Below are 25,369 nucleotides of genomic sequence, written 5' to 3' on the forward strand. Positions count from 1 at the left end.
ACATGCCATGGTATATGTGTGACTGTGTACATGAGTATGCATGCCTGTATATACCTGTGTGAATACAACACACATTCATATCAAATTTGAATTCCTTTTTTATAGATATTTCTGAAATATTGGGAACCCTCTCCTGAATCTAATCAATATTTTGATTTGACCATGCCTACTTCTGATTCTTTCCCATGTGCATATTTAGACTGAATACATTCAGAATGCACCAAGTGAAATTTAATATTCTATACTCTCCACTCGCGTGGAAAATACCACACATATTTCTGAAAAGTTTGAAAATACAGCATAAGGGCACTTCTGATAGGGTTTCGCTTTTCTAAACAACTTTTTAAATAGTGAACATTGTGTCATTTCAAGAATGGTAAAAACTACCCTGGGTAGTATTGGATACATTTCATTTTCATCTGTTTTGACCACTTTACAATTTTTTTAAAAACTTCTATCATGAACCTTTTATTTTCTATCTCTCTAGGAAAAAAAAAACTACTAAGTTTGCAGTATGCTACAATAGATTTGTCGTTCTTTTAAAGATAGCTGATTCATACAGGAATTCTGGGTCACAAAATACAACATGACAAACCACTCAGGCTCCTCTGGCCCTCTGGCTGCTCCTCAGACATAGGGGGTGTACTCCTGCCTGGGGCTTTCACGCACACTCTTCCTGCTCTCTGCCTCTGCTCTGCCCCCAGAGAGCCCTGCCTGCTCTGGTCGCTGCTCAAATGTCAGCCTTTCCACCAAGACTTTCCTTGCTGATCCCATCACAACCCATCATCTCACCTGACTCTAGCTTCTCCACTGCTGTCGCTGTTTTCATTTTCCTGTCTCCCTGGTAGGACGGGAATCCCAAAGGAATGGGGACTTGACCTTCTGTTCGCTGTGTCCCACATGGTGACACCACAGGCACTTGAATGTAATGGGTTTGACAAATACCTGCGATTTGAAATGATTGGGCACGGGAGCCCTCCACACACTGGCCATGTGCTCTGACTTTCAGGGACGCTGCCTGCCCCAGCTCTGCTGCTCACCCCCAGCCTCCCTCCAAGGCCAAGGGCACAGCAGTGTGAGCACATGGACTGTGCCAGATGACCACCCCAGTGGACCTCCCAGGAACCTTTCTGCTCATCTAAGCCACAGTGGCAACGGCTGCAATGCTCCCCACACTTAGTTACTCCCAGGTAGAAAATCCTAGGTAACTATTACAGAATCGACCTAGAGTGGGGGTAACACCTCACAGTAGAAAGAACACTGAACACATTAGGAAACTCTGCCTCTAGTTCTGGGGTCCCCATTTGCCAATTATGCAGCCTGAGTCACTTTATTTTTCTTGGGGTCAATTTCCTTTGGGCAGAAAAGCAGACAATTATGAATCGTGGATCCAACAATATAAAGGGAAAATGTTTGGTGACTCAGAGCAGTAACATGGAATCCAGGCAGGAGGGGGGTGGACAGTAACGACGTCCAGACTTGGGGTTCTGGAGTCTTCTAGGATAACTCAAGGCTCTATGACTAACTAGTTGTGTGAAATCACACACGTTCCTTAACTTCTCTGTCATCCTTCCTATTGGTAGTATAACCTGCTAAAAAGGGACTGGAAGGGTGTGGTGAAATACCACAAGACACAGACTAGGGCCCTTGTCACCACTCACTGCTGCTTTGGGTCGTGTTTGTAACATGGTTACTGAGGTGATTTGAATGAGAAGTGCCCCCCATAGGCTTGGTTCCCAGTTGGTGGCACTGTTTGGGGAAGCTTCGGTGGCAAAGCCTTGTGGGAAGAAGTGCATCACTCGGGGGCGGAATTAAGATTCAAAAGCCTAGTCAGCTTTCAGTTTGCTCTTCCACTTCATGCTTGTGGTTGGGATACGAGCTCCTGGCTTCTTGTTCCAGTCACCATGCCTGCCACTGGCTGCCATGTTCCCCTGCCATCATAGACTCTTATTCCTCTGGAGTCAGAAGCCAAAATAACCCCTTTCTTCTATAAGCTGTCTTGGTCAAGGTGTTCCACCCCATCAATGGTCAAACACACTAACACAGCCACTGGTAAGGTCACTAGGTGGCATCTTAAATGATGTAGCTCAGCTTAAGTAGGAAGAATTGGGAGCCTAGGGCTGTGTTCGTAGAGAAGGGCTTTATGTCATTAATCCTTATTCTTTTAGGATACAATACCTCAATTGTAACATCTGTGTGTGGCTGGGAGAAAACATCTCTGAAGATTCAAACCTGCTGAATGTTTCAAAAGAAAGTCAGTTTTACCCCAGAGATGGGAAAAGCAAGGGAGTGGAAATATGAGGTTTTACAGGGCAGGTGGGAGGTGACAGACCGGGTTAGAGCTCAGGCCCAGACAGGGACATTTGCATGTTGGAGGTTCCAACCAAGGATTGTCAGGTAGAATGAAAGCCAGGTCATCCACACTCAAAAGGCCTCCTTGTGTATTAGTGTATATGTTAAGTGTATTAGTATCACAGCTACTCTGCCTGGGTTCAGATCCTGGCCCTGACATGTCCTAGCTGTGTGGCCTCAGTTTCCCTGCTCTGTGAAATAGTTATGATAGCAGGATCCACCTAAGAGTTGCCAGGGAGCTTAAATTTGCAATCCCTATGCCACACATAAAGTGGGCATTATTATATCTATATTATGCAAAATTAGAATACATGTACTTAGCTTCAAAAGCAAGGAAATGGGACTGAATAGATGGCTCAGCAGTTAAAAGCACTCTCTGCTCTTCCAGAGGACCCAGGTCCAGTTCCCAGCATCCAACTGGGAGACTCACAACTGTCTGTACCTCTAGCTCCAGGGTCTTAGATACCCTCTTCTGGTCTCCTCAATTGCCCACATGCACTTGGTTTACATACACATACACACACACACACACAAACACACACACAAATTTTTAAAAGTCAGGCTGGTTATGATGACAGATGTTTTTAATCCCAGTACTCAGGAGGTAGAGACAGATGGATATCTTTGAATTGAAGTCCAGACTGGTCTACATAGAGAGTTCCAGGACAGACAAGACTACATAGAAGACCCTCTCTCAAAAAAACAAAAACAAACGAAAATAAAAAATAGTAAATCATTTTTAAATAAAGAAAAATAACATAAGTTGGGGCATTTTATACAATGAGAAGATGCACAGAACACAGATGATATGTCTGGGTGTCTGTCTGAACGTGGCTGAGATGACTGGGTGTCTTCTACTCTCTCAGCTGGCTTCACCAGGCCTTTTTGCTTAGAGCAATGGGTTTCTCTAAGCATCCCCACCTCACCCCCGAAAAAACAAAACATAGCCCCTAGAGATGGATTAACTATTTCATCTCATTGTTAGCTGGTGAGAAAGTTGTCTGCTGAATTCCTTGGCTTTCCAGAGTGGGAGACGGCCTACAAGGAGTCACAGAACTTCTCCCAACTGGGACAATATTCCACAGACTCACACAGTTCTCAGTCCTTCTCCCTGGCATGGGACATCTCTTGGAGGAAAACCTAGTGCTTAGTACTCTTGCCACAAGGATGCTCCTGGAACAGCACAGGTGGGGAGACCACTTATCATCAAAAAACTACCCCCAAATCCACTCCACATTGCCATTTTCAAAACAGTTCATGGTTAATGAAGATGCTATCTTTTAATGAATATTAGTCACAAGTGACTCATTTCTCCCCATCCCGACACACCCAACTGACACAGCGATCACCACTCCAGGCTCGCTACTGGTCTGTTTACCAGGCAGTCTGTCATTCACACACTGATGTCCATGAGTCGGTTTGGAAACCAATCATGGAAAAGGGGGAGGGAAGCCTCCGGGTTTATGTCCTGACTCTCTTAGCATGTGGATCCCTTCTGGTCTAAATTCCCCACCATAGTATTACAGATATTTGATTTCTTTTGTAACTGTTGTTGTAATCGTTGTCAAGTACCCACACAATATAAATTATCATTCGCTTACAGTTTTATTTACAGTGATTCTCACTTTTCCTTGAAAGTTAACTTTAAAAGCAAGATTTAGCTCCCCCCCCCCACTTTGAGAACAATCGTGAACAAATTCACCAATTCAGGGTAATTCCTGAAGCTTAAAAAGGGGAAGAAAGGAAGCATCAGTTCTGTCTTTTCCGTATGAACTGGATCACCAGGGAACAAGTGAGGGGAAGCTGCTCTTTGCAGAAGCATTGCAGCTAGCAAACACAAAGCAGACATTCCCATCTTATAACCTCCAATGAGCGAATGGACTTAGTGCTGAGCATTGGTCAGGCCAACATCATCAAGATCCTTGAGCATTGCCTGCCGTGATGACAGACTGCATCCAGAACCTAGGGCCACCTGCAGATTTACTTAGGGATGGAAGCTGAGTGTGACCAATCCTCTAGACCCAGCTGCCAATTTTCAGAAAAAGCAGGGGACAGAGAAGCATGCAGAGGTGCCATAAGACTGCAGTAAGCAAACCCCAGACTGAAAACACTTCAGACCAAATAGCCCGGAATTTTCAGCAGATCAAAGAATGTGACTGAAGGGCTTCGGGACTCACTAGATTAGCAACAAAATATACCAAATTAGGTGCAGAATACAACAGGTACAAAGGCATCCATCCCATCTCACCTAGAGGGTGAGATTTAAAATCTGTGTAGGTTGAAAGCTGGAGGGTACAAGAGAATCCTACAAAAACCCTGAAAGCATCTTGAAGTCTCAAGGCCATTGGTCTCTCACATAACCACATCTTCAGGAATGAACTCTAAATTTGTACTTGTGTTCTGGCGTCTTCTCCTGGACAATAGAGGCCAGTATCTAACAGGACCAGGGAAGGTAAGGATCCACTGAAGTGACATCTTGCTCTTGCAGGGGCAGAAGCAGAAAGGGCATGAATGTTCTCAACTCATGTTGGCAGCCATGGTCCGAGCTCACCAGCCCCTGCCTATAACCGTGTGCCCAGCCTCAGACGCCCTTTTAGGACTGTGCTCTCGGGAAATCCTTCTCTGTTAAGGCTCCTAGCGAAGGTCTCAGGCAACCTGCAGAGATGCACGCATGCTCCTCCTAAGACCTGGGAAGGCTGACTGTAACTATCTAGAGTCTGTCTCCTCAACTCACCCTTTAATGTCAGAAAAGGCTTGGCTAGTTATAAGACTATTCAACTGAGTTGGGACAGCATCTACCCCAGGGGACAGCATTCAGGGGCAACCTTGAGAATTGTCAGCTGACTTCTGTGAGGCCAGCATCCTTCAGCTTCCACAAGGCAAACTGCTCGGGTATCACCAAGGACCTAGGATCTCCTTGGGATGGCTATTGTTAAGATAGCATTACTAACCCAAGCCTATGGAAACCCTGAAGTGGCTTCCCAGAGCACTGGACCAGTTACCTACCATGGTCTGGAAGCAGGAGTGGAGCTGAGTCAGGAAGGGCGGCTTCCCAGGCAGGGCCAGCACCCGTTTCTCCACCATTGTGCACTCCACATCGTCATCTTGGATCACCACGTCTTTCTTCAGGATCTTCACTGCATAGAGCTCATCTGTACCTTTCCGCTCCGAGAGCATGACCTGCGAAAGACAGCCATACATCAACGCCATTAAGAGAGGCCTTGGGGGACAGCTGTGGGTACCCAGAATCCAAGCAAACCCTTCTCAGGTTAGGACAGACATGCATACTGCTTTGCAGCCACCTCACACTTTGAATGTCTAAGTCCTATCAATGGAAGATGGTTCTAGGAAAGATGAACGTGTATTGAACGACCCTTTGGGATATCCATCAATAACAATGCCATTCAACATGGCTCGAATGATAATCACCCCCCGGAAGCAACTATCTAGACAGTTTCACTGCCTGTTTTATTCACTGGTATAACTCCAAATCTTCAAAGGTACCAGACATGTAGTAGATGATCAGTAAATACTAAAAACATAAGAATCAATGAATGATTTATCATGTTGGTAAAAACAGATTTGAGTTGATATGCCATGCTTTGTTGATACCTATGAGAGACCGGTCCCTTTCTAAACAGAAACAAAGAAGTGGGGTGAGGGAGAGAATAGGAATAGAGGAGGGAGGGGAAACTGCAGCTGGGATATAAAATTAGCAAACAAATTAAATAAATAAATAACCTGGGTTTGAGACACCTACTCCTTTATTCCCTCAGTGAGCTCTGTTCTGCACGAGCCTGCTGGGAATGCAGCAAGAATCAAACAAGCACATCCCTTGGTCCTGAACTCAGGGAGGAAGAGAGATCAGACAACTACTTGTAGGAATAGTCAATACACTGTTTCAACAGCCTCACGTACAGTCTTGGGGTGTCTGCCTACAAGCTGTGGTCAGAAGCAGGGTCAGAAAACAGGGCTTATGGACACAATGTTATTTTCATTATGTTGCTATTATCCTTGGTCTTGACCACCTCAGAGGAACTATGTCTGGTGCGTGATATTCTTAAGGAGATTCCTGGGAAACAAAGACTTGGACCCTATTCCAAGGAGACATGCTCTGTCGGGGAAGGCCTCCCTAAGGAAGAAATGATCTCACTGGCCTATTTGCTAAAGGTATTATGTTATCTGCTTTGTAAGCAACATTCATTAGTACCATATTTCTGAGAACTTACCAATATCCAAGCAATTGTTAGTTTTCATTTGTTATTTCTTATTTACTTTGCTTAAGATTCTAGGAAGCAGACACTGCTATGAACCTGAGAAGAAACTGGCATAGAAGGCTAAGGAGCCTGCCAGGGTAGCACTCAGAGCAAGGGCAGGATTTAAACTCAGGTTTACATGGTCAAAGTTCCTGTTGCTATTCTTTCATTATTATGTGTGTTGTATGCAGATGCTCACGTGCCCCAACACACATGTGGAGGTCAGACGATGCCTCTCAGGAGCTGGTTTCCCTTCTGCAAGGGGTCTGGAAACCAAGCTCACATTGTCAAGTTTGCCTAGCAAACACTTTTACCCACACAGCCGTCTCACTGGCCCAAATTTTCTATCTTTAAAAGTTTCAGAAAAAGCCTCAAAAAAGTTAAGAGGCTAAGACTACATCTCCTGACATAGGTGAACAAAAGAATGCAACAGAGACTTGGGGTTGGATGGAATAGGGATGGGCACCCAGAAACTTATAGATATATCAACATACCCACTCAGCTCTTGTCCTAACAGAAAACGGTCAACCAGACTCAGTCATGTAAGTTTCCAAACTCCTGCATCTGCACACTAAAACTCTCAGGCAGAGCTCAATAGATTTTTTGAGCTCACCCAGCCTCTTGCTTCTACTCTCTTCTCTCGCCTTACAGTCAATGGTGCTCACGGGTGCTATAGATGTGGGGCTGTGTAGAGTGCTTTAGGAAGAAGACTTCTAGCACACGGTTCTACAGTGGGCCTATTCTCTGCCTCTGTCTCCAACAGAGCTACCCGTCTCAGTGGATGGCACCTGTGTGGCACTGTCTCAGCTCTCAGAATAGCCACTGGCTTAGGTGGCAATCTAGCTATAGGGTCAGGATGTGCCTTCGTGTACTTCCCATCCCTGTCTGTTCTTTACACGCTACTCACACTCCCAGCCCTTGCCGAGGTAGGATGACGACCAAAGGAAACCAGTGTCCCAAGGCAGAGAATCGGGAGGAGGAATTTCCTGCTCTCTGGTTGCAGAGAAAGCTGGGATGGAAGAGTACAGGGAACAACAAGGTGATCTGGATTGGATGCAAGCGAGGAGAGGACCAGGGATGGGAGAAGAGCCTGCACCTGAGAGGTTAAGAGGGCCTGTCACACTCAGACCTTCATTTACATTCTCCAGGACCCTACTGTCTGTCCTTAGTGGTGCAGAGAGTGACAGCATCCAGGACCGTGGGATGATGACACAAGTAAGCCACCTCACCTGTCCTCATGTGCCTTTTCCACATTATTCTCAATACCTAAACTGACATTTACTAACTGTTTTTTAAAATTCTAGTCACTGCCTGGCATATCCCAGGCATTTAGGTAATGCTTACATGGGAAGCAAAGGCAGCAAAAGTAAAAATTCAAATAATTAGTCAGAGCTAGCAATTGCCATGGCCACATTCCCCTGTGTTCCTGAAGTGAAAATAAATCTCTTATTAATTGCATTCGAGGAGCTTACAGAAATTTCTGTACTGGCACAGAGGACGTGGGTTGCTTGCCCAGCTGTCCCTGCATCTCCAGGGTGAGGATTCCACGCAGAATGAAAGGATGTGTTGAAGTAACGTTCTTATCAAATTCCGAACCACATCTGTTACCCAAGAATCTTCAGGGAGGGATGCGATAAAGAGCAGAGCTCCAGTGACAGCAAATAAAACAGAGAAAAGCAGTCCAAGGACTCCCTGGTGGGAAGCTTGTGGTGGTGAACTTTGCTGCCAGATCCCAAAGGTGAGGTGTGCCCAGCATCCTGGACTCTGGCCACAGACTGGGTAGTGCTTTGCAAATGGTGAATATGTGAATTTGAGAATTAGAATGCCCGGGATATATCCAAGGTTGGCCATAAGGTAGCTGTGCGACACTGGGAAATCCACTTAGCTTTTCTGAGCCTCAGTTTCCTAATCTGTCAAATGGACTTGCCAAAACCCCTCAGCCGGTGGTCTAGAGAACCATACAGGGCATGGTGTGTGTAAAGAGAAACTTGACTCGGCACTGTTTGGCAAACAATGAACACTTAACACCCGGCATTGGACTGTCTCCCAGGATGGGCACAGCAAAGAACAAAGAATGGGGTGGCTTCAAGCAACAGAAACATGTCCTCTCAGAGTTCTGGAGGGTAGCAGTCCAAAATCAAGATGTTAGCAGGGTCAGCTGCTGGTGAGGACTAAGGAAGAATAATTCATCCTGTGCTTCTCTCCCAGCTTCTGGCGGTTGCCAGCAATCCTTAGCACTGCTTGGCTTATAGACACAGGGATTGCTCCAACTCCATCCCTTTCTTCACGCTGTGTCCCTCCCTGTTTTCCTGTGTATGTGTCCAAATGTTCTTACAAGGACACATTCCATTAGAGCCCACTCTAGTCCAGAGCACCTCAACTTAACTCAATGACGTCTGTAAAGACCTTATGCCTGAGAAAGGCCAGGGTTAGCATTGTTTTTAGGAGAGTGAGAAGGAGGACAGTGGATAGGACTTGAAAAGTTTGTCACCTTTCCTGAGAAAAGCCCAGGGGGTGGTTAGTCCTTGATCCAAGCTCCCATGATCGTTTCTGACCAGCTCTGCTTCCACTCTTCTTACTCCCGAACCCTACACACACGGCGCTCCACACAGCAAATGATGCTTGAACAACTCAAAGCAGCTCATAGCACTCCACTTTCTGGAGACCCCTTTCTGTCTTCCAATAGCATGTAGGACAAAATACCCTTCTTCCCAGGCGTTCGAGCATCTGCTTTCTGACCTCCTGCTGGCTGGTCTCACTCCGCAGGGACCTCAGCAGGGTCCGGAATGCCTATCTTGTCTAAGCATGCAGGGCTCTTGTCACAGACACCACTTCGTCTCACTCCACAGCTCTTTCCTTTTGTGTGTGTACATACGTGCGCATGTATGGTGTAAGCACATGTGTGTGTGTAGGTGTGTTCGCCCATGAGTATACCTGTGGACACCAGAGGCTGCCTCAGGAATCTTTCCCCACTTGCCCCCCACCTTATTTTTTGAGTCAGGGTCTTTCACTGATCACAGAGCTCACACGTTTGGCCTGATTTACTGGATGCTGAGCCCTAGAGATCCAAGCTCTAGGGATCCACCAGTGTACACCTTCACTGCCCGCCCCCTGCTGAGATTCCAGATATTTTGCTGTAGCTCCTATGTCTAACATCCAGCACATGGTCAACAACAAACCAATATTTGTTCTCAAAGTGAATTAACAGATCTGAGTGAGGAAAAGCATCCACAGCTCCCTAGATCTAGGTCACTGTATCTGGTTTCTCTGAGCTTCAAGTGCTTAGAAGTTGGTGTTATTTAATGTGTGTATATGACTTCACTCAACCCATATTTCCCAAGGAACCTGATAAAGTATTCAAGATTATATAACATAAACAAGTGAATTATGTGACCCATAAACTATACCTCAAGACAGATGGTTAAAGTGATTATACACTATATGGTCAATACCTATGTCTGTGTATTTGTATATGGGTACGTGTGTCTATAGTAGATACTTTAATGCATGATTTTGTCTTCCTTTTCTCTTCCCACTCTCCTCTTTACCTCTTTCCATTTTTCTTTTCTCTCTCTTCCTCCTCTCTTTTTCCTAGAAGCCAACACAACCAGCAACACACACGATGTAACGATGTTGATATTTTCTATAAGGAAAGTGACTTGGTTTTCAAGCAGAGAGGCAAGCTCCTCCTGGAACTTAGGTCTGATGACAATTCCTTACTTGCGCAGACCTTTGCATAGCAAAGCTATAGTGGATGGTGTTCTTAATATCATGCCTACAACAGGTCAGAAGAGGAAGAGGAGAGAGCAGCACACGGTAACTTTGTCAATGTGATTAAAACCAGAATCTCTTGGGAAGAGTCTTGGTGAAGGATTGTCTACATTGGGTTGGCCCATGTGCATGCCTGTGGGATATTGTCTTAATTTAATTAAAAGCTATGGTAAGACACAGTCCAGTGTGGGCAGCACCATTCCCTAGGCAGGAGTACCTGTACTGTCTAATAGGGAAATACAGCTGAGCACAAACAAGCATGCGTGCCTGCAGGGTTTCTCTCCCTCTACACTGTGGATGTCATGGGAGCAACTCTCTCAGTTTCTGCTGCTGACTTCCCTGCAGTGGTGAACTGTAACCTGGAACTGTGAGTTCAATGGTTTTAACTGTTCTCCCCTAAGTTTCAACACAAGTGAAAGTAAAGCATCCTTTATAACCAAAGACCTGGAGTAGAAGGAAACCTCTGCCAGTCGGGAGCTCTTTCAACCTGATAGACGTGGGATAAGGCATAGACCAGAGCCCAGGATTCATAGAGTCAGGATGGAGACTCAGTGGGGAAGATCACAGATAGTGAGAGCTCACGGTGCTGCTGACTTCTTCATGCTTGTGAATTCTTTGTGAGGCCTTCCCATTCCCAGTCTCACTCAGTAAGAAGATGTCTCGCATGTTCTACAATATCCTGAAGTTTCCGAATTCTGATCCTCCAAGGCATATTTCTTCGGCTTGATTTTTGGATAGAGTTTTCTGAGTGGATGTGTATACATGCATACATGTTCAAGTTATATATGATATGGTGCTCATACCAGCTTAATATGAAGTCATGAGGCTCAAGGACATCAGAATGTTTGCACCTAGAATTAAGGAGGAAGTTTGCAGTCTAGAAGTGATTTGGGGCCTTTAACAGCTTATTTAGAGAAGGCAACCAAACAGACTTTGCATACTGGAGGCGTATCTCAGAGAAACACTGAAAAGTGGCACTGCGGGGAAAGTGTGTGCACTGGAAGTGGGTATAGACCTGGGTGGGACTGGATCATTTCTTCCATGCAGTCTCCAAGTCTGCTCAACAAAACAGTGATGGCCACCATGCACAGCAAGTTGGGAGACATAAGTCAGCCATTCTATGACTTTGTGAAAGGCTTCTGCAAGTGAAAAATCTCTTAGTCAGGCATGGCGGTGCACACCTGTAATCCCGGGACTAGTGAGGCCAAAGCAGGAAGACTGCCATGAAGTAAAGGTCAGCCTGAGCTATAAAAAGTGAGATGCTGTCTTAAAACAAAATTTCTTTATAAAATGAAAATAAATAGGTCTCTTTAGTACAGTCTGAATCTGTAACAGAAGTGAGCTGATTTCCATGTCAGAAGCCAAGGTGGCAGATGTACCCAGAACTAAAAGTTTTTATTTCTTTATTGTTTTTAATCAGGTGTGCCTATTCGTGTATGTGTAGATACACACGAACATGTATGAGGAGGTCAGAGAACTACCTTGGATGTTAGTTCTTAAGAACTGTCCTTTTTTGTTAGTATGTTTGTTTTAAAAGAACACAAGCAGTTTTGACTTGGCGTGCCCGCGTGTGTAAGACTGCAGTGTGAGGGTGGTGTGTTAGGGCTGTGGTGTGCTTTGTGAGTTCATCTGGAGGACACGCACCGACTGTGGAGGGCACCACCGTGCTGTCTCTGTAGAAATTTCAGCTGTGTGTTCTCTGTGAGGATCTCGTTTTTCAAGTTTGCTATTTTATTTTATTTTACTTTAGTTTTAAGACAGCGTCTCTCTCTATGGTCCTGGCAGGCCTCAAACTTGTGATTCTTATGCCTCAGCCTTCAGAATGTTGAAATAACAGACAAATTCTCATGATATAGGCCTAGCTGCCCTGAAACTCAATGTGTAGACCAGACTGGCCTTAAAATCATAGAGATCTTCTTGTCTCTGCCTCCTGAGTACTAGGATTACAGTGTGTGACATACTGGCCCCCTTTTATTTTTTTGAGACAGGGTCTCTTACTAGTCTAGCTCACCAGAGATCCATCTGTCTCCACCCTCCATCTTTTAGATTGCAAGTGTGCTTCCCCATGCCCAGGACTGTGCTTGGTCGCCGGGGCTGGAACTCACGTGTTTGTGTTTACGTGGCATGCACTTTGAACAGCTCCCGTCTCTTCAGACCCTCTAGCTTTTTAAATGACGCTGCGGTGCCGTGCTTTAGGTTTAGTTTAGTTGAAGCTGTATCCCCTAGCACAAACAAAGGTGGGAAAAGTGTGAAGGGAAGTTTAGAATGGAGGTCCGTGCTGCTTGGTTATATCTGGCTCCCGCAAACTCCTTAAACTGAGGCCACTAAGGATGGAGAGATGACTCCCACAAGCTGCAGGAAAGAGGTGGAGAAGAAACGAGGGGGCTTAAATCTGAGACTGTTGCCTGTGCTCCTAATGAAGATGCTTGATTGTGTCTAACACGAAATGCTTAACTGAGTTGCAGTAGGAAATATGAAGAAATGTTATCTCTGCCCTCAATCCTGCATCACCTCTAATCACTGGCATTATTAAAAATGCGTGGATCACTAATAGTTATTGAAGGTTTCTTTGGAGCTAAAAATAAACATTAGTCAACTTGAAAGACCTTATGGTAAGGGAAACAAGCCAGACACAGAAGGACCAATAATGTAGGCTCTCACCGAGAGCCCCTGAAAATCATCAGACTTCACAGCACCTAAGAGATGGTCCCTGGCAAGAACTGGGGTGGGGCAGTGTGGGAATGAGGAAATGTTTAAAGCTTCGATTCTAAGGGAAGTACTAGAGATTTAATGCATGCCACATACAAAGTATTGAACTGCATACTTGAAATTTGCTATGGAAATGTTCTTGCAAGAGAGAGAGAACAGAGTTGCCTGATAAATAAATAAACTCTGTGACATGTCTGGCTTAGTCATTTCTTCGAGTTATACGTTAAGCTTGACAAAGCTAAAGGGCTAAAATAAAAGCAAATTTAATTTGACTGTTTTCGTAGATTGTTCCTGGGAAAACAAGCCAATAATTGATGCCTTTTACCCAAAGACGATGAAACGAAACCCTTAAGGGTCTGTCATTCATTTAAACCATTAGGTGGCACAAAGAAAGCCTGTTTCTTTATAATCGGATCTGCCTCACGGGCATAAGATTGGCTTTGTTGTTGACACGACAGACCACTGCTGCTGGAGCCTGCAGCTTCTCTGGGGCAGAAGTGGATCCCGCTGAGCACAGTGGATGCTGTGAGAGCTTACTGGGTTCGACTCCACTCCCTCTGCTGCCTGAATCTCTATTTCTGCATTGCGAAAATGGAGATGATGCTAACCCTACCTCGTTAGACCATGCCACAAATTAAATAGACAACACCGGAAATACTTAGATGAGCTCCCAGTGGCCAGGGGTAGAGGATAGATTTCTATAGCAGTGTTTCAAGTGGTCACTACACAATGCACAATACACTTGGGGAGGTAGATGGGATGAAGCAAGCCATGCCACCCTACGGATCGTCCTCATTTGCATATCCTAAGTAGCTGTTCTGTATTAGATGACTAGTCCCCTGGTTTCTGCTATCATGCTTGTGGTAAAAAAGAAAATAGATGTGCTATTAGAACATGCTGTGGATATCTGCTGTGGTACAAAGAGATGCACACGAGATGCAGGGAGACAGGAACTGTGGAAGCTCCAAAGTTGGACCAGAGTCCAATTTTCTTATTTCTCTCCCCGGACCCCAGTTACCATGGCTTTGTGGTGTAAGAATCAAACCCATCACCTTGGTCATGCTATTCGATGGCTCAGAGAGCTTCATACCTAGCCCTTAGTTTCTGTGAGACAGAATCCCACTATGTAGTTCAAGTTGGCCTTGAACTTGTGATCCCTTGAGATCTGGGTTTGCAGTGTATATCACCAAGCCTAGAAAATTAAACCATGTGCAGTTTCCGTGTTCATGGCTCTGTGGCTCCTCAGTGAGGTGACTTGATTTAATATGGTGGCGTTTTCCCTCAGAGAATCAGGCAACATTTAAAAGAACATAGAAATCTAAAGGAAATTCTCCCTTTGCCTTGTTGATCAGAGAGGTCAGTCATTTTGGTTCTCCTCTTAGAGACCTTGTGCATACCAAATACACTTTCAGAAAGCGTGTTGTTGCCATTGTTCTGCAGGTGTGGCTGTCCCCTCTTTCTCGGGCACAGCTAATTGGATGATAAGAATCACTGAGCTGCCTGAGACCATTAGATTCTCCTTTCTGGTATTTTAGACTTCTCGAATAGATGAGATTTGGGATTTCAACACTGAAAATGCTGGAAGAGGTGGTACGTGGCCAGAGAGAGGGTCAGTGGTGGGAAGGAAGGTGGTGGGTGAGTGCCCTGTGTCCATGTCTTTCCAGTCCTGAACTCCCTTTGCTCCCCTGACCATCTATTTGCAGCATATAAACTGTTATAAAGCTGAAATTCTTGATATTTAATTTTCCTCAATGTAATTAATTTTGTCGAGAGAAAGAAAAGAACTTTATCTTGTTTTTTAATTCACTATCTTCCGAGGACCGAAGCGGCAAGTCACTTTGTTGAGCAGGGACTTGGGAAATCGGGAAAAGTGATTTAGGAAGATGAGCCTGCAAAATCGTAGTGCAATCAGAATTGCATATGGAGGCTTGGGGGACGAGGGGAGAGGCACCGTAATTGGGACAGAACTACAGAGACGGCAGGAAGCCAAGATCAGACAGCAAATGTCGAGAGGTTCCCCGGAAGAGGATTATGGGGACAGGTAGCAAAGCCTCTCAGCTCCTGTGAGCCATATGATAAAGCAATTTAACATATGGTACAGGAAGATAGTAAAGAGGGTGAAGAAAGGGGAGCGCTTTTGTCTGCAAGGTTATATAATCACTTCTAATGTATGTATGCATGTGTGTGTGCGTGGATGCATGCCACTAATGAGATTAAAATTAGGATCGACTCCCACAGCTGGGACTCAAAGACTTTAGGAGAGAAGGTCTCCATTGTTGCTAGGAACTAACGCCGCTTTAATCTCCTCAGGATAGTTCCTCCTGTCAGAATTCAGCGCTGCACCTGCTGCAAGATGCTGCGTCCGGACTATTCTCCTGTGTCCACAGAGCACTCTGGTGGAGCACCTGGCTGTTGGGGTGCTACTGTGGAAACTGGCACTGCCTTCGCACTCGGTCATGCCTGGCACAGTACTGAGGGCCCCCATCTTGGGGGCTCATGAAACCACAAGGGGAGAAACGCTGGTGTGTGGGATCGGCCCAAATATTTTAATATGCGACGTTAAGGTATTAGTCTACATTAATGCCATTACAAGACAGAATTTTTAACTCTTTTCCCCGGAAGGAGGAATAATACACTTACGTCACTGTGTAGCTCTGGTAGCCATTTTGGAAATACTATTTCGAAATAAGGAGTGCTACAGCTCAGCCTATGAGGCTGAGACAGGAGGATTCTACGTCTGGAGGTAACCTGGAGTATACAGTGAGTTCCGGGGTAGCCTGGACTACATGGAGAAGCCCTGTCCTGAAGAGGGAAATGAGGAGGAGGAGGAAGAGGAAGAGGGGGAGGAAGGAGGAAGGAAGGGAGGGGAAGGAGGAAAAAAGGGGGAAAATTTGGGAAGACCTGTGGACCCCAAAGTGGAGAAGAGCATTATTGCAAGATGGTAAGAAGCAACTGGAATCATAAAACCAGATCACGAGTCCTGATCAGCCTCCTCCAAGCCACAAAAAACTCCAAGATCACATCTCGGAGGAGTCACCAAGCCTTTTTCACTTAAATTTCTACATAGATAGGGCAGAGTTGTTATCTGTGACTATCTAGCAGAACCATGTTGCCAGCTAACATCACATGATGCATGGAAGCCCATGGCACATACCTTCCTGACAGTCTGTGTCCAGTGAACGTGAGAGGCGATGAGGGAGTATGACGGGAACGGGGGTGGTGGGGCAGGGTAGTATGGCTGGTGAGAACTGAGCAAACGGGGGTCAAGACTGCAAAGGAAACAACTGAGCGCAGCTGCTCCTGCTAGAGATGCTCTGAGAGCCGGAGGAGCTCACGATGCTGAAGCCTGTGCAGGAGGGCAGAGGGTGTGTGTGGGGGGGGTGTACTCATGAATCCCACTGACGCACACTGGTCCACGGACAGGTGGGTGAAAGGGAGCTTCCCGGTACTTCAGCATCTTGAAGTGATGGTGCTTAGGACGAACGTGAGAAAATGTGGGGAAATTGTTATCCTATTCAAATAGAAGACACTGTAGACACGGAGATAAGCCGAGATGTGTGGATTCAGTATCAAGCCATGATGAGCCCCAAATCAAGGCTGGAGGTATAGCACAATAGTGGGATGCTTGCCTAACATGCTTCCATCCTGTGCTAGTCAGTGTTCCATTGCTGTGAAGAGACGCCATGATATGGCAACTCTTATAAAGGAAAGTATTTAACTGGGGCTGGCTACAATTTGGAGGATTAGTCCTTTATCATCATGGCAGGAAGCAAGGTGGTACACGGGCAGGAACGGTGCTGGAGAAGTCACTGAGAGTTCTACATCTGAATCCACAGACAGCAGGATAAAAGGGTGACACTGGGCCTCGCTTGGGCTTCTGAAACCCCCAAACTCACTCTCCAGTGACACACTTCTTCCAACAAGGCCACACCTACTCCAACAAGGCCACACCTACTCCAACAAGGCCACACCTACTCCAACAAGGCCACACCTACTCCAACAAGGCCACACCCTACTCCAACAAGGCCACACCCACTCCAACAAGGCCACACCACCCAGTAGCAACACTCCTCCCTATGAGCCTATGGGGCCATTTTTACTCAAACCACCACACATCCTAACCACCACAAAAGTCACAAATTATGCATTTCTGAATCAAACCTGACCCACTAAGTGACATTTACAAACTTGTGACTTCACCAATTACTCCAGTCTTCTGTTATCTTGGCCTTGTCACCTTTAAAAGGGAGAATGATCATAGCTACATCATAGAAAAACTGGTAGCTAATCCATACAGAATATTTATGAGGCCCTGACACACCTTAAGACCTCAAAGTGATGGCAACACCACCATTGTCACCATTACCATCACCGCCAGAAGAGTATAAGTTGTAAGGACAGATGCTTCTGTCTGTCTTGTTCACAGAAATTGCTGCTATACTGAAAAGGACTCTGGTATACAGTAAATACTCAATAAGCACCTCTGAGAAACTGAATCATTAGTTATGGATGTCAGTGGGCACTTAGAAAACCAAAGCATTATCTCCCTGATGCTGAACCTCTGCTCTCAAAAGTCTGACCTCTGGGCTGGGTGTGGTGGCACACACTTTCGATCCTAGCACTTGGGAAGCAGAAGCAGACAGATCTCTGTGAGTTCAAGACCAGCCAATTAACATAATGAGTTCCAGAACTGCTAGGGCTATGTGGATAGACCCTTTCTCAAGCAAACAAAAAGCATGACCTAGGTGGTAGATCTTCCGAGTGATGTACACCTGAGACAGGTGTTGCCAAAGGCTGGTAATCAGAGGCGTCACTTTGTAAAGGATGAAGACGTAGTAGCTGGTGAAGCAGCAAATCTCAAAGGAGCAGCTTGACCCTCTATATCCACTCAATGCAAAAGACAAGGAAGGAGGATGCAGATCCTAGAAAGGATGCTGAAAGAACAGAGGGATTCTGATGCATGGGCCTCCTCCAACGGGCAGGATCTGAAGTGGAGGGGAGACTGAGATGTTCCACACCAGACTCTCAGAGAAGACTTCACATTGTTTGAAATAGAGTGGCCACGGAGGTGCAAACTACATGTGAGCATAGGATGTGAAGACTGTTTTCCTTAGTTGTGCCACTGGTGTTAGTGTCAAGCCCACCCTGTGAGTATAAAACCATTACCACAATTTGTGAGCCAAATTTGAAGCAAGATTTAATTACACACTGGCGAGGATGATGGATCCTGGCCAGGTCCATTCAGGGTTCCCAGAAAACAGCAACAAGCCACATTTTGTCCAGTCTTACAAAGGCAAACCCACAAGGCTAACATATTTCTCACCAGGTCCAATTAGGGGCAAACATATATCCCGACATATTTCTTGCCTGTGTACCTCCTACCTACACAGGATCGAGCACGTCTGATGCACTAGGGTCAAACTTATCTAGGGGAGTGAAAACGTGTGGCTTGTTATCTTACATAAACAATAGCCCCCAGCATCTCAGGAAGTATCTGTCTTTGGGCAAGGGGCTACAGAGTAGAGGCGTTTGTGTTTTATGGATCTTAGGCACAGCCATTAAAACTTAAGACATAACTTTAGCTCTCACACTAGCTGCAATACAAGAGCAAAATCACCATTCACTAATAGGCTGTCCTAGAACACATAAATATACAACTGTCGTATCAGATCTGTGATTGCACCTCCGTGTGTGCTGCTGCATGGTGTGAATGTTGAGCTGGAGAAGGGCCTATCAGCACCTTGGAGAACAGCAGCTAAATTCTGAGTATGGGAGGGCATCTTCTTGGACTCTGGGGGGTTTGGATCACTTTGGGTCTACTTCTTAGACTTCTGGGATCATCCAGGCACTGGATCTCCTGGCTACTGTTCCAGGAAGATGAAGCCGTAGAAGAGGAGGTTTGTGTTTTCTGCTTAGATGAACACTCAGCCACAGAACAAGACGGGGCTGTTTTTAACGCCCGTGGATGCGGTAACTGGGTGCCCAGTGTCTAAACGCTCACCATTTATCCTTTCAATTTCATAAGCTGCTGACTTCTTCCTACTTGATTTATTCTTGGCTTCTGCTGGGCTCAGGAAAGGCAGCTCCAGCACCTGGCATGTCCCATGATTTGAACACAAGGAAATGTCACCAGGAAGAGGCGCTTCAAGTTTTTTTGTTTATGGGATGTGGGAAACTGGGTGTTCCAAAGGAAAAGGTCAGAAGGTCTTTGGGGACACTTAAACTCCCATCCAAAGTGGTGAAACCTCTTGCCAGCCACCAAAATTATTCTCCCAGACTCCCTTGCAGCGAGGTGTGGCCACGGAATGAAATCTCTCGAATAGGGTGTGGGCAGAAATGATGTGTGTCACTTCCAGAACAAAGCCCGTTAAGAAGCAGCTTGAACCTCCTCCTCCCGGTCCTCCCCCTCCACCCTCTGAATGTAGAGAACAGGCTAGTGAGACTAATGTGGCCCATGTATGGCAGAAAGAATTCTGTCCCTTAATTGTCATATGGAGAGAGTGGGAGTGGCCAGGGACACCCATCTTGGACTATTTATGACTTAAACTATACCTCTATTGTATCTGAGCTAGTATACCTCTGGGAGTCTGTTTGTTCCAGTGGTTGAATTCATGTCCTGTCTGCTACACAAACAAGCCTAAGTCAGAGTGGAGGCACCAAAGTTCTCATTCATTTCTTACCTCCTTTGCTTAGTTAACTCGTCCTCATGGGCTATCTCAGGAAGACCTTCGGTGATTTAATCTAGAGTCACTCTCTTGTAGGCTCCCCCAGCACACCACAGCCGCGCTCTGTCTGCTCCTTCAGTTTTGCTTTAATGTGAACATTATTTCAAAATGCACAGAACCATGCATGTAAGAAATGTGCATTTTGTTAACTGTAAATATGATCTTAGATGATTGTGCCCTGATTAGACGGGCAGCATGCTAGAGAGTTTAGATTAACATGAACTGAGGTCCATCAGTGAAATGCACTGGGAGTGTGCGGGAGGGTGTCTAGATGGACAGACAGAGATGCGATAAAGCAAAGAAAGTCAATTGGTAATTGCAGAATCTAGGTGGTAGGTACTGTGAATGTTCCTTACACAGTTCTTTCCATTTTTCTGTTTAAAAATGGATAAATGTGAAAGAAAGTGAATCAGAGAAAGACATTTCATTTAAATCTATCTCGGATAAACCACTATTATTTAAACTTCATTTAAATGGATGACTCTTTAAGCTATTTTCATTTTTTCTAGTAACAATCAAGTTGCAATAAATATCATTTTACAGGGATCTTTGTATTATGTTTGAGCTTTTTAAATGTTTGTGTGTGGTGTGTGTGTGTGTGTGTGTGTGTATGTATGTATGTATTTTTATGTGTGAGTGAGGGTATGCACACGTGAGGGTGCACATGTGGAGACCAAGAGCAACCCCAGGCACCTCCTTTCACTGTCAGTCAGGGTCTGTTTGTTGATTGTCACAGCTAGCTGGCTCGGCGGCTTCAAGAGTCTGCTGCTGGCACCTCTCTGCTCAGCACAGGAATCTGGGATTACAGATGCACACGGCCGCGCCGACTTTACGGAGGTTCTGCACTTGGGCTAGTGTTTACACAGCAAGCCTTCAGCTGCAGAGCTACTTCCCCAGCCAGGGTTTCAACTTCTTTATATTTGTGAATCTACGCCTATGATACAGTTCTCTTCTATCTTGCAACACACACACACACACACACACACACACACAACCAAGAGTCAGACATATAAGAGAACGAGGAAAACCTCCCCATCTAACTTTTTGGCTTCACTTTTCTGCATGCATGCGTCTCTCTCTCTCTCTCTCTCTCTCTCTCTCTCTCTCTCTCTCTCTCTCTCTTTCTCTCCCCCACCCCCGGGTGTGTGTGTGTGTGTGTGTGTGTATGTGTATTCATGTACATGCAAGCATAGGCCAAAGATTGATGCTAGATGTCTTTCTCTATTGCTCATCCACCTTATTTTTTTAAGCCCTGAATCTGGAGCTAGCTGGCCAGCAATCCCCAGGGATCCTTCTGTCCCTGCCTCCCCCAGTGCTAGGATTATATAGGTTCCTACCACCAGTATGAACTCAGGTCCACATGCTTGTATCACAAATACCATCAACTGGTGAATTTTCCTAGCTCCTGTGTAACTTGTAAAAAAGATCTGAACAATATGTAACATTACCATAAGTACATGAGTCACAGAAGACAGCAATATTAGCCCTCATCACTTAACAGTTGTCTGTAACATGGCACTTTTGGATGAGAGACATCAAGTCCGTGTGTGGAGTTATATCTGGCTCACACTGACCAGGACACTCCCTCCCTGTTGTCCAACTTGGATGGTGCCAGAAGGTGTTGTACAGATCCTACCCAGCACTAGATCTGACATGCTACAAAACCAGCCTTCTGGAGAGAGGTACCCCTTAGTGCAAGCGTGGTATGACAGCTATGGAGGTAACCAACTACTTTCCGGTTGGATTGGAGCTAGTTCCACCCAATCAAAAGCCCATGACTGGGAAGATCAGAGACCCACATGGGGAATATATTGTTGTTGCTTTGCTAAATGCTCACACTGTCTAACTGCCTGCTAACTATTTATATTTATACCCATAGGCATACACTTAGATTTTGTCGGAGAAGCTTCTTTGTGCTGTAGGCACTGACTAATGCAAAGACTTATAACTGGTCTACGTGCTGAGCATAAATGAGTTCTCAGGTACACACGGGTCGTTTACATCATCCTCCTCATCCAAGGCTCACGAGCACTGCAGAAAAGGGAGCCGAAAAAATGTAAGGTCAGTCAGTATGGAAGAGAACTGTGAAACGCTCACTTCTAGACATGGCATGGCTGTTGTTTACATCAACTCCCCGCAGCTGTGGTCACCTGTGCAAGATCAAGCCAGTCACAATACCGCAAGGATGGGGGAGGGTCCAAAGCCTCATCTCTAGAGCTGCTGAGGGAGGGAGATTCACTCTTCTTTGGGGATGTGATCCCTGGTAGGTTTCCCCTGCTCCTGTGGATGTCCCTACACATACGTGGGCAGCATTAAATAGACGCAGGAGGTTATTAGTAACAATAAAAGGACATGATGTTGAGAAAGAGGTTGGGTTTGGTGGGAGCACTAGAAGTATTAGAGGAAGGGAGGGGGAATTGATGAATACGATCAACATGTACTGTATGAAATAGAAACATAAATGTATGGAACTTTCTAAAACCAAATAGAAAATACTACTGTTTTAAAAAAGACTTGTGTCTGTGCTGTGCAGATATTGTAAGAGGTGCTTGCTATGCAAAGATGATAATCGGTCACCTGTCCATTTCTTCCCTCTTTATATATGCACATATATGGAACTTCCAGATACCTCTATCTCTAAGAAAATCCAATGTGCCAACAAGCCCTGCTCAACTAAGACAACCTTCCTGAGAACCATGAGTTAACTCTCCGGATGACGCTTCTCTCGCAGGTTTCCAGGACCGGGCCACACATTTGGAACGCGGTGGCCTCACACTTGCTTTCGCCCTTGTGACATTTTCACAGCTCTCAGCAAAATGCTTGTGTCACCGTCGGTGGCTCTGCAAATGATCGCAGTGCTTGTTGAGAGTCTATTTTTCTGGGCCAGATCTGATACTGTGGACCTGGGGGAGGGAGGCGCAAAGCCCAAGGCTGATTCTTTTCATCCAAAGGGAGAGAGCAGACTCGTGGCCGCATTCTTCTCTTTAAGGGGACTGATCTTTGTACCTAGCCAGAGCGTGCAAGCTGTTCAAAGTCGGCATTCAAATACAAAAGTGCGTTAATTCCAAACCAGAGTTGGCCTCGTAGAGTAGCATGGATCGCTCTGCTTTAAGTGATCACAGAGGTGTTTGTGATTCTGTTTTGCTTTCATGATAGACTGTTATTCTGTCTGTGATTTATTTAATGCTACATCTCCAGCCTGCAAGAGCACTCTCAATTATTGTAACAGTTTCCATGGAAACATATGATCTATTCTCTCTTATTTATTCACTGTTCCCTAACGATCCATTCTCCCACTACCCCCTAAGCCCCACCTCAGCCTCAGTTCTTTCCAGAAGCCCCCATGGAATTTCCATTTTCCATCAGCAATTCTCCTGCCTATACTGTTAAGTTATCAAAAACATGTGCACGGTACACTGACTTTTGAGTTAACAAGGACAAAAATAAGAATGGTAAATGGGCCTGGGGAGACTAGAATGAAGCAAATTCAATTAAGTAAAGTTCACATGTGGAGACCGAGTCAGCGAGGGGCCACAGGAGTGGGCAAACTTGAGTGGGAGCAAGACTCCCCAATGTTTATACTCTTAATATAATTTTAATTGTAAGCCATGTAAATACAAGGCTGGCTTGAAATATAATTGGAGAAGAAAGAAATGAGGAAGGACTGTGTGTAATTATGAAGTTTCTTGGGTGGTGACAATCTTGAGACTGTGCTGATTGTTGTGACAAATTAGAAACCACTGGAGGGCTGTATTGGTTATGTGGGGAGAGCATAATGGTATGAAAATTACATCCCCAAAACTCTGCATGTGTGTGTGTGCTCACATATGCATTGTGTATGATTCAATTTTATCTTCTATGAGTTGGAGGTCTGACTATGCTGCCCACCCAGCCTGACTTCTTTTGCTCAGTTTCTTGTGTAGCTATATGTGTGTATCACTGCACCCAACTCAAAACTTAATTTTTGAAGTTCCTACATAAGACTGGGTGCAGTGTTGCTCTTCTGTGATCTCTGCACCTGAGTAGATGAGGCAGAAGGACCGTAGGAAGGTTCAAGGCCCACCCATGTGACATAGGTCAAACCTCAGAAATGACATAATACAAGACTCCCTACTGGACTCAGCCTATCAGAATTCCCTCTTCCTTTAGGTCACTTTCTCCTTCATCCTTGGGGGAACTGCTTTACTTTGAAATCCATTCTTCCTAACATTTTAAACACCCCGACTCTCTCCTTAATATTTCATCTCTAGGCTTCCATAGAGCCCTTCACTCCCACCAAGTGGCTCCCCTCTTCCTGTTTACGTTCCTTCCTGGCCCTGTCTAGGCACTGTGTTCACTCACTCAGTTAATACATTTTCCCTGGCCACCTGCTTTCTACATGCTAGCCTCTGTGGGTTGCAGCAGGCTGCGTTACCATAATCTAGTTCACTGCTTCCCCTAGACCAGCCCAAGTTTTAGTCTCAATATGCTTCTCCACCCCACACCCAAACTGCTCATCACTGCTTGGAAAACTCAGCCAAGAGGTGTGGACCACAATCAGCTGCCTACTGTGTAACCTGATGGAGCTCAGCGCTCCTTGGCCACCCCCTTGGGTGTCTGTCCTTTCGTTCCGTACTCATTCCATCCTGAGGTTCTTCAAACTCTAAGACAGCATTTCAGACTCTTGAATGGATCTCAACAGAAAACTTAGTCATAGGCAATAGAAAACACAAGTGTTAAACCTAGATGTTGAATTAATTGCGTCCATAATTCTGAAATTCAGTGTTGGCTATAACAGGGAAGAGTCTTGCTCTTGGGTCACTTTAGCAGAAAGAGCAACAGACCAGTATGTAACTAGGAGTATCATCCGTTAATAGTTTCCATGAGAAGAGAAAATAGAATGGAGAATGGCTGGGCAAGGGGGCACATGCTTAAAATCCCATCACTATGAGGAAGGACTGACACAGCAAGACTATGGGTTGGAGCCCAACCTGGGCTATGTAGCAAGACCCTACATCAAACAAGAGAATTAATGGATAACTGCTTTAAGTTGGTGGTCAGGGAAGACCTTACAGAAGTGGTATCCTCGTAGAGATGTGAATTAGAAGAGCCAGCCATGCAAAGACCTGAGGGTCTTGTGTCCACAAATCTCCAAAAGAAGAAGAAAATTGGCTTGATTAGGCACCAAGCAGCCACAATTAAATCTAGAACATGCTGGGCAACAAGAGAAGAAACAGTAAAGACGTCAAGGAGCAAAGAAGGACGAGATCATAAGGGTAGCGTAAGCCACGAATGGGAATGGAACAGATAATGCATCTGAGCTGTGGCAGGAGAGAAGACTAACTTACAGGAAGCTAGTAAACAAACCACTGCAGCTGCTAAGCGAGGAGCGTACTGATTATGGGTGCTGAGGTGGCAAGAAACACCAGTAAGGAGCTTTCACAGTGGTTTGGCTGAGGGTCATGCTGTGGAAGATGGAGTAGAGGTAGCAGGTGCTGAGTAGGCTTTGACTGACCCAACAGGATTGGCGAGTGAACTGTACGGAGCATGGAAGGGTACCGGTGGTATAAGAACAAA

At 45.5% G+C, this 25,369-nt stretch overlaps 1 protein-coding gene across 2 annotated transcripts in view; it reads right to left on the bottom strand.

Annotated features, from left to right (window-relative positions):
- Prkcb (protein kinase C beta) overlaps positions 1-25,369 on the bottom strand; it is a 345,665-nt gene that overhangs the window by 62,737 nt on the left and 257,559 nt on the right. For both annotated transcript variants that reach the window (XM_057777292.1, XM_057777291.1), the window contains exon 10: positions 5,359-5,532. In XM_057777292.1, the coding sequence (XP_057633275.1) occupies positions 5,359-5,532 (174 nt within the window). The remainder of the gene's footprint in view (positions 1-5,358; positions 5,533-25,369) is intronic.

Source organism: Chionomys nivalis, chromosome 8 (assembly GCF_950005125.1).
Source record: "Chionomys nivalis chromosome 8, mChiNiv1.1, whole genome shotgun sequence".
Classification (NCBI taxonomy): domain Eukaryota; kingdom Metazoa; phylum Chordata; class Mammalia; order Rodentia; family Cricetidae; genus Chionomys; species Chionomys nivalis.